The 9776-nt window shown below is 43.6% G+C and overlaps 2 protein-coding genes across 2 annotated transcripts; both read right to left on the bottom strand.

The window, feature by feature from the left end:
- Window positions 1–948: 948 nt before the first annotated feature.
- LOC123122459 (uncharacterized) lies at window positions 949–7168 on the bottom strand. The gene is made up of 3 exons (XM_044542660.1): window positions 1805–7168; window positions 1488–1557; window positions 949–1362 (listed from the first exon to the last, which is right to left on the bottom strand). The coding sequence occupies exon 1, from the start codon at window positions 4488–4490 to the stop codon at window positions 2604–2606; it is 1887 nt and encodes a 628-aa protein (XP_044398595.1). The 5' UTR covers window positions 4491–7168; the 3' UTR covers window positions 949–1362; window positions 1488–1557; window positions 1805–2603.
- An 8-nt stretch (window positions 7169–7176) lies between these two features.
- Window positions 7177–9318, bottom strand: LOC123122460 (protein NO VEIN-like). Its single transcript, XM_044542661.1, has 2 exons — window positions 9043–9318; window positions 7177–7768 (listed from the first exon to the last, which is right to left on the bottom strand). Exons 1-2 carry the CDS (start codon window positions 9202–9204, stop codon window positions 7538–7540), a joined length of 393 nt encoding a protein of 130 aa, XP_044398596.1. The 5' UTR covers window positions 9205–9318; the 3' UTR covers window positions 7177–7537.
- Between the last annotated feature and the right edge of the window lie 458 nt (window positions 9319–9776).

Here is a 9776-nt window from a genome sequence, read left to right as displayed (position 1 = left end):
TTTGCAGGGAGCAATTCTTTTGCGGCATATTATATTAATTGGCTGCCCGTGTTTTCTTGCCATCTGAACTTATTATCTCATTCAATGGCTGGAAAACAATTAGCATACTGTATTAGTAAACGGGAGCATTGATGAATTTAATCTATAGAAATTTAAATCTGTTTTGCATACCTCAGTTTTGTTTTGCTTCTGATGATGAATTCTTCTGTTGGTCATGTTCAGAAGAAGGTGGAGCTGCAAGAGGATCCTCGGTTGCTGTGTGACCTTCTGACAGCAACCTTCTGCTGACATAGAAGACGAAGAGCCTAAACTTCTAAAACAACTGTTGTATTAATCATTGGGAGCGATTCAAGTGGCGCTTCATTTTCTAGATGCTCTGTTGCTTGCACTTTAAAATAGAAGAACTCAACATTTAAGGTCTGGTCATTTCGGTAACTGACAATGAATTTCTTGCCATGAAGCCTCTCTATGGCGGGTAATTTTCTCTTACCTTTGCATGAGCTGTAGTGCAGTCTGCATCAGCGGATGTTGGGTTTGTTTGATCCTCTGCTTCTATGTCTATTGGAAGGAATGAAATTTTGAATCTGTCAAAGCAAATCTGTATGTGTGCACACCATATGGGCAGAAAATCACACATGATGCATCTACAGAATACCTTGGCCATGGTTCAGTGTCAACACAGGTGGGACAACTATATATGCCATCTCAGTAATTTTTACTATACATGGTTCAGTTTATCTCTTTTTAATGAATAATTGTTCGAACTAACATAAATTTAAAGTTATATAAATAAGTTGGATTATGTTTTTTTATGCGGGAAGGCCTTCACTCGGTGTAAACATGGAAACTCAAGCGTGGGTCGTCGGATTTGAAACTTGGGTTGTCGGCCAAACATTTTTCATACAAGCGCCCACATGACTGGTTATTACTTCGCACAAAGATCCTAGGCCTTTTTTTCGGTAAAGTGCATGGAGTGAGGTTGGTGGGAGAAGAAGCCCTTGGATCATAGATCCAATGGCTCACGTCTTGGTTTCCATGTTCCCACTGAAACACAGGTTTCTAAGAGATACTTCCTCCATGAGCAATTACATTTGACTCTATTATAATGCTCAATAGTAACCTTATACGCAATTAACTCCAACAAGTGCCAGACACTTGACTAAACAGATTCTGGCCAACAAGGCAGAGAGCCCCACACATAGTACAAACAAGCAGAACATGGGCTTGTTTAGTGCTGAACTGAAAGCAACAAATTATCTCTGAATCTGAGGTTGTAGTAATGAATCACTTAGTTGCGTTCATGAAAATGCTCCGGATACGCGGCACACACCAAAGCTCCCTGCCACTGTGGCCATCAACAACCTACCATACAAATTACCAAGAAAAAAAATATCACAAATGTCAGGCTCTATCGCAGCGACTCTGAAACCGATGCAACATCGGAGGAACCTACATTGTGCAAAAGAAGCGAAAAACAATGCCCTTACCGTTTAACCCGCGACTCACGCAGAGGGACATGAAAGAGTGAAAGCCGAAGAAGACTGCTAATTCTTCTTGCTGCCACATGCATACATACAGGAGTTTAGAGTTGTGCTTAGTTGGCATCAGCAGGGAAAAAATTCCTCAGAGTCATTAAAAATTTTGTAAACCCCATTTTTGAAAATAGAAATTCAATTTAAAGGGCCTCTTTTATGCGGGTTTCCACTTTAAGCAATGATTTTAGAATCCGATTCAATAGAAAATGAGAAAATATGCAAACAAGTAGTGAGATGAAATCTTGTGAGTTTGTCAGGGAGGGATAGACCTAGGGGCGTGGCATTCAGGAAAGCCTCGTCTTCAGGGAACAGCTGCAGATTCTTGGACTTGAGCAGGTACTCAACAGCGTCGTCCTGGAAGTCCACCAGACTGCCGACCTTCACGAGTTCAGCAAGCGAAGGGATCCGGTCCGGCGTCTCAAACAGCAGTCCTCGGGCTATCTCGTCAGCAAAGTTGGTCGCAAACTCGATCTTCTCTTTGTAACCAGCTGCAGCACCAGCACCAGCACCAACACTATTGCCTCGCTGCACGTACAACTTCGAGTTCTCCCTCTCCCACCTGATCATCCGGCTGGCCTCCACGTCCACAGCCTCTCCAGAGGACAGCCTCACACGGTACCCCACCGTGATCGGCTCCTTGGTCTCCAGGATGCTCACATTCAGCAGGCAAGAGACCATAGTGTGCCGTTCTTTGGAAGCAATGTCAAGAGCTGGATCAGCAAGGAAAGCAAGGACTATCTGGACCAGACCGGCACTCATCACCTCACGCTGGTCAGCAACAGTTTTGCAACCGCCATCCTGGCCCAAGGTGACAAAAGAATCGCTCTTCTCGGCGGCTTTGGATACTGCCTCAACACCGATGCTTCCATATATGTTGTTAAGCCTTGATCGAGAGACAGGAGGAGGATACCATATGAAAATGGATTGTCGAGGAAGCCTGTCAAACAGATCCTTGAGTAGCAAATCATCGGGAATGAACGCGTCCTCCTTCCGCGACAAAATGATCTTCCCATCAGTACAAACCGGGACCTTGACGCAACCAGACAGAAGCTTCTCCATGTTCTTGCTCTAGTTCCTTGCAATGAACTGCCAGAAAGCAGAGCAATTGGTTACGGATATCTCACTGCCAGAGCTCTCCCATGCGCTCCAGAGCTTGCAATGGTCTTCGGCACCAGGGCCATGCCTCACGCCGAAAGCAGATGAAAAGAAGTGGAGCAGCTTCCTGTCATCATAGTATCTGCCCAACACATGCAGCTGCTGGCTGAAGAGGTTGTTCTGATCGTGAAGAACACAGATCAGCGGGCTCACCCATTCTCCACTTCCCCTTTCATTTGGTATCCAAATCCAGCCAGTGCCCTCTTTGTTCTTCTTCTCAGGCTCCCAGCTGCACTCCTTGAGGTACAAGTAGATCCTGGAAATGGTAGCAATTTCTTTGTGGCTCCTCAGATGCTGAGCAAAAAGGCCATGCCCACATCGAACATCCACAGTTACTCCGATTGCCGCCAGTGCATCCTTGAATGAGGCGATCTCTGAACCATAGAAAGATTCATCGATGAAAGGGCCATCTGTTATGCATATGGAAGACTGCTTGGGATCAAAGAGTATGCATCCATCAGGAGATTGGTATCCAAGTGTTGTCTTCAACCACTTGCAGCTAGTGATTTCCTCCATAAATTCCTTGGGAAATGTTGCTGCACAGGCCAGCCAGCTCTTGACACACCCAAGCAATGACAACACGGTAGCGGCAGATATGGCTGCAGGGTCTGCAGGAATGTTGAGACCATTGATGACAAACCTAGTTGCAGGAATGTCTACAGGGTTATCACAAATGTTGAGACCAGTGACGGTAGGCCTAGCACCATGAGCTTTCACTTCTGTTGTGACACCTAAATCTTTCAGCTCAGCTTTGTAACCATGCATCTCTTTGCCTAAACCACCATTAGAGTCACCATCATTGATGAAGGGTAAGCTTGCTATTGGCGACAGAGACTGCCAACCTTCATCAAATAAGATTGCCTCCGACGGTAACCTGAATCCCAGTGATGTGCACAGCCATTTCTCACTCCGCATGCAGTTGAAAAGATCAACAGGAATTGGGTCGTGTGTTCTCAGCTTCCGATAACAAGCTAGAAGAGCCAGGACACTTGCCTTTGTAAGCGATGAGTTCAGGACCATCTGCTTGAAAATATTTGCTATAGCCTTCGATGCCTGGTCAAATCCTGCAATCAACCCTGTCTTCTTCAACTCTTCTTTGTACGGGCTGATCTTACTGCCATAAAATCCAGAATCAACTACAGGAACTCCGTTGAACACCTTTACCAGGCACTCCCATTCTGGATCTAGAAGAAAAGATTCACTAGGAGCACAGAATCCCACATTGGTCTTCAACCATTTCAAATCTCTGAGCTTCCTCAAGAAATCATCACATGGGCTAGCATACCGGATACACTTGAGGATTAGTGCAGTAGCATCAGAAGTGATAGATGAAGAACTGAACTTGAAATTATCAATTATAAGCTTGCAAGTATTTTCACTGTTTTCAAACCCAACTTGAACACCAAGCAACTTCAGCTCTTGTTTGTAGTCAAGGATGGACTCGCCATAGAATCCAACATCAAGGAATGGCTGGGTACTGATACAAGATGCAACTGCCCAGTCTGAATCATATATGATACAGCAAGAAGGAGACATGTAGCCTAGAATACTCTTCATCCATCGTCCATCTTTCACGCTGTTGACTAGTTCACTTGGTGACAGAACCTTCTGTTGAAGAAACCGAATCAGCCGAAGCAGCTCATATACATGCTGTCTAGTCAGCATATTGCTTGCAGCCATCGACATGAGCTGTCTGCCGATGTAAGCTGATGCCTCCCCAAATTCAAATCTTACCCCGATCACCTTGAGTTCCTCCCTATATGCATTCATTTTGTATTGATAGAACTGTTGATCGATCATTGCTATATCAACACAGGAAGATCCATTTTGCAAGAGATTACCCCACTCAGAACTGGACAAATGATTCAGCCGGGGGCTTGTATCCGACTGATGTCTTCAGCCAACTTCCTTCTTTCACACAAGCCAAGAAACTAGCTGGTAGTTATACACCTTTTGACTTTAAATTTCTTATCCATTGCAGTAGCAAGATTGCATTGTCCACAGTCAGAGGTGATGAGGCTGTCGGGAAACTTGCATTTGGAGGGTGTATGAATGGCACATCCGAGGCCTGCATCTTTGTCTTGAGAAAATCCAAGATCTGATCTGCAGGTGTGTAGTTCCCGGCAAAATGACCTGCTGACTTGTAATCTGCTGACAGTTCAATGTATTTCTCATTCCTCCATGGGTTTGTGCCCATCAGTCCAACCCATTTGCTACCATTTGCAGGAACTAGAATGCTTTGCCTTTCCGTGACAGCATTGCCATAGTTGTCAATTACCGGCATGGTACGACACAGGTCTGCTAACTGGTAGCTCTCCATGTAATTCTTATTGGATGAATGATACAGAAAGTGAGGAAAGGCGATGGCAGGCCTTCCATCACAGTTCAAGGATTTAACCACAATATTGCCGAAACTGTATACAGATACAACCTCCACTTTTGCATGGCTCTGAAGCCAGTATGTCACTTTTTCCTTCTACGCGAAACCTTGCAGAGCTGTTTGTGTACTGGGAGGCACAAAAAGCCGGTTAGAAGATGGAAACTCCTGGTTCCAGCTGATAAGCCATGACATCCACTTCCCATCAGATGCAATACACAGTCTATCACTCCACTGACTAGCTCTGGATATGCTCCAGATAGATACATTTTTGTTCCTGTCAACATACTTCAGCAGAGGAATTTGCATCATCTTTGTACTGGAAAAGTTTTGCCAACCGTGTGCGACAAAAGATAGAAGTTCAAGATAAAGCTGTTCATCTACATTGCTGACAAGGTTAGACCCCTCGATGCATTTTGCATATCATTCATGGCTCACGCTTTTGACATCCAGAAATGTAAGAACACTGTTGTATGCACTCTTGTCGAAATGAGAGCTGAGAATGTAGGTTCCATGGGTTGACAGGTTCTTAAGGTCCACTCCAGACTCTCTCGCCTTGACAAGGATATCCCAAAATGCTGGTTTGAGCCACGCAACCTCACAAGGCTTGCAAAACATCTTCTGTGGAGTGTGAGACTCACATGGAACTATATCCTCGACGAGAACCTTGTCTTTGATGCCAGACCTAACAGGCTCAAGTAAAGGGATCATCGAAGGACTGACTGGCAGGTAATGGAACATCGATGGAATAGTCATTGCTGGTGCATCTGTTCTGGACTTGACAAGTGCTACAAAGGCATTCATGAATGCACTTGGGATACACTCCAGAATTCCCTTGTTCCATGGACTATCGAACAATATCGCCTCTCTTGAAGATGCAAGGAGGAAGTCAGCCTGAATGATGAAGGGGAAGTTGGTCACCATCTCCGTGGGAAGGAAGGCATATACGCCAGGGAATAGCTGCTTCCCACGGGATAGTCGCTCCTTAAGAGGGAAGGCTAGGGTGATGACCCACTCATCGATTTCAGTACGCTTGTCCACCCTGTTCTCTGCCTTGACAGGGAACCCCTACCTCCACATATGGTACCCGCACTCTGCTTCACTCTCATTCTCTTGAGCAGATAAAAAGACCGTGTAAGACTCCGCATGCATGTTCTTCCTCACTTCAAAGTTCTTCTCACTCGATATTGCAATCTCACTAACAGTGCTGCCTCTAGCGTTGCCGTTATCTTCACGGACAGAAAGCCGCCTGATCTTTGACAGAAACAGTAGCATTTCTGGATGCAAGCTCGAAAGCTGCTGCTTCACCGCAGTGACCTTCTCATCCTTCAAAGGCAGGACGATACAGGTTGTTGGAAGGACTCTGGTAGACCCATATATCTGTTTGATATCTGAAAGGCTAGGCCTGGATTCAACCCACTCTGGGACAATGTATCCAATATTGCATTCTGGACACGGCTTCTCATTAAACTTGATTTGATACCCATTACTAAATATATGGGGCTGGCTTGATATCAGGAACACACTTTTGAATCCAATACCTATATAAAAAGAGACATTGATATTACAAATTTTGAGTTTCAATATAAGGGGAACATATACGTTAAGCATGTACATAACCACAGACTAACTCTTCAAATGAAATGGCTAAAATTGTTATATCCATATGGGCCTATGTATCTTTTGCACATCTTATCTTTTCTACGAATGGAAACAATTGCCCAGCATGCCTTAAAAACAAAAGTGAAGCGATGCATGCTTAATATTATTTATACCAAGTCTGTATTTGATGGATCTGCTTCAGTAAGCTATTAATGAAGAGTAATGTTTTTCAATCAGAAACATACTACAGGAGGGGAAAAATTGTTAATAAAGTTGATGTGCCATGTGCATGAATTTGCCATGCAAAGGCCGATTTCTAGGAGCCTGCCAAAAACTAAAGTTTGCCTAGCAAGGCTATGAAAGAAGATCCACACACTTTCGAGACAATAGTGAAATGCACAAGTGACAACTTAACATCAAGAAGATTTGATGTGGTAATATATATGATAAATAATGAGTCTTACTTCTAGATACAATGGGCCTTAAAAGGCCAGTGGTAATATTTTGTGGTCGGTACTATTTTCTTACACTAATATTTCAGAACATGCACACATCTCTGTTTCTGAGTGTCAGGAAATGAACGCATGATATCTTGCACCACAAATCATCTCAAGCAATACTGTGCATGCTGCACCCAATTTGTTTTGCAATACATATACATTATGAGAATATTTGCTCCACCACCATTCTAACTAAGCACTAGATTAAGTGCTAAATAGAATTGTGCCCATCTTATATGTCATTTGATATATAGCAGCTACCATAACGTTTGACAGGGAAAGTTCCAACCGGTGACGCGCTAACAAAATTGAAGTTCTAACATTAAAAGATAAAATGCTTCAAATTGGCCGAGTGAACACAAAAGGATTCATGAGCTGCAAAGATTCACCTTTCTCTCCAATGTAACCCTTGTCCCTGTTTCCTTTTTCGTTGATTTGCCCACGCCACAAATAGACTGAATATTCGATGGAGAGAAGCCCTTCTCGTTGTTGAAAATGAGTAAAGTTGACGATGCACCAGATCCAGTGATGTCAGTTGATGTTACTAGAAACTCCAATGACGGTGCTACTCCATCAGGGTACTCATTGTCTTCAGCGTTCTAGTTATTCAGGAATAAAATGTTAACATGAATGTGATATTGAGCAAATACAGCTGAATCAAGTGCATTAATCTGAAATGCAATATATATATACCGAAACGTTAATGAGATTTGAGAAAAACAAGCCCATGTAGCAACACACAAGTTTGTCAGAGTCACAGTTATTTCAACAGTCTTGACGGCAAAATTGTATCAAGTTTTCAAATCAAACAGGTTGCAAAATAGCGTGGAGGCAACAGGCAAACTGAAAATGTTCTCAAGGCTAAAGCTACAATGGTTACATCGGATCTGCAATAGTTTCTTAATGTGGAAAAGAAATAAAGGAGATCTCTGTTTTCCGTAGAGCAGAAAATGGTTACACTGGATCTGAATTTGGTCTTTTATTTTTTCTTTTCTTTACCGTAGTAGTGTTCCTAAAACAGTTACTTCATAAATACAAATAAGAGATCATTTAGCCCTCCATTTTTTGGAGAACATGGCCACCAGCCACCATAAATTCAAATACGAGTCCCCCCGCCAAAAAAGAAGAAGCCAAATGCTTGTTGAATAAATGTACTGTGGTGTGAAAACTGAAGATGCAAAGTAAACATAGAAAATGCGAGTTTATATGTTCAGAGTTAATGTGACTTTTGTGCTGCCACAGTGCCTAATCCCAAGGAAAACATCTTTATCAATTGATCCTAGCTATACTATGCAACTGAAGGGTAGGCCCTACTTGACATCAAATGAGCTCACAGGAAACTGCGGTGAGCAGAAAAACCAACAGTCACTTTACTAAACAGTGCTTAGAAAAGTAAAGGAAATTACCCTGCATTAATAAAATATTGCTGCCTTTTCGAACTGAAAAAAAAGAATTTGTTGCTTCGTATTTTTTTGCAGGAAAAAATAACCGGGTTTCTGCGCAAATAATAAAACATAAAGTTATAAATGAAAAAAGGCCAGAAAGTTCAGTTTGGGGGGTGGGGGTGGGGGGTATGTATAATAACGAAATTAATCAGAACTGTAGATTTTTGTAGGCACAAGATGAACCAAATGCACATAAAAATAATTTGTGAAAGCATTTTGAGGAAAAATAAATAAATCCGTACGCTTTCTTGAGAATGCATAGAAATAAAATCCACACTAATCTGAGTGCACATAATAGAATCCACACTCTGAATTTTTTTTGTACTAGTAGTATAGTAAGTAGCATTGTACATAACCACAGAATTTTTTTGTAGAGTAGTACAAAAACAGAGTGCCGAAGGAAGAAGAAAGCAAGAAAGCAAGGTCACCTGGACGAGCTCCATGAGGAAGTGGACGTCCTTGGAGTAGAGCTCCTGGCTCAGGTAGTTCTCCGCCTGGTGCATGTTCTCCGCCAGCGGGTTCTGCCCGCCGCGCCCGATGTAGTACCGCTCCCGCCGGAGCCTCTCCACGTGCGCCCGTGCAGCCGCCATCGTCGCCGGCCGGAGACGACGACGACCAGCGCTTGCGCCATTACCGGAGTTCGTCGATCAGGCTCCAAAGGGGAGGAAGATGGTTGGGTGGTTTCAGAGGTGGGAAGTGGGAAGTGGGAAGTGGAGGAGTGGGCGGCTGTTCCTGGGCTTCCTCGCCGGCTTTAAACGAGTTGGGTGTGCGTCTATTGGGTACCCCTTGCGGTCGCAGAGGACGCTTTATTTTTCCCAATGGATCTTTTCTTGATGCTCTTTTCCTTTCTCTTTCTTTCTTTTTGGCATTTGAGAGGAGTGTTAGGGGCTGTTCGGTAATCCTCCCACTCCGTAAAATCTCAGGATCTGCGGAGCGCCTCCTTCCCCATTCTGCGATTTTGAACTGCTACTCCTCCAGCTCCCTGAGCGGAGTTGTGAAGGGGAGGGAATCCGAACCTGCCTTTAGATGTTGTTTTTCCGGTTGAAGTGGTTTAATTTCTAAGGCCATTTGCAGGAATTTGACAAGACTCATGTAGAATAATAATTTTTAAAGGGGGGGGGGGGTGTGTGTTAAAGGAATGGTGCCACCCAAATCACCACAT

This window comes from Triticum aestivum, chromosome 5D (genome assembly GCF_018294505.1).
Source record: "Triticum aestivum cultivar Chinese Spring chromosome 5D, IWGSC CS RefSeq v2.1, whole genome shotgun sequence".
In the NCBI taxonomy this organism is placed as follows: Eukaryota; Viridiplantae; Streptophyta; class Magnoliopsida; order Poales; family Poaceae; genus Triticum; species Triticum aestivum.
This window is presented reverse-complemented; position numbering and strand designations above follow the sequence as displayed.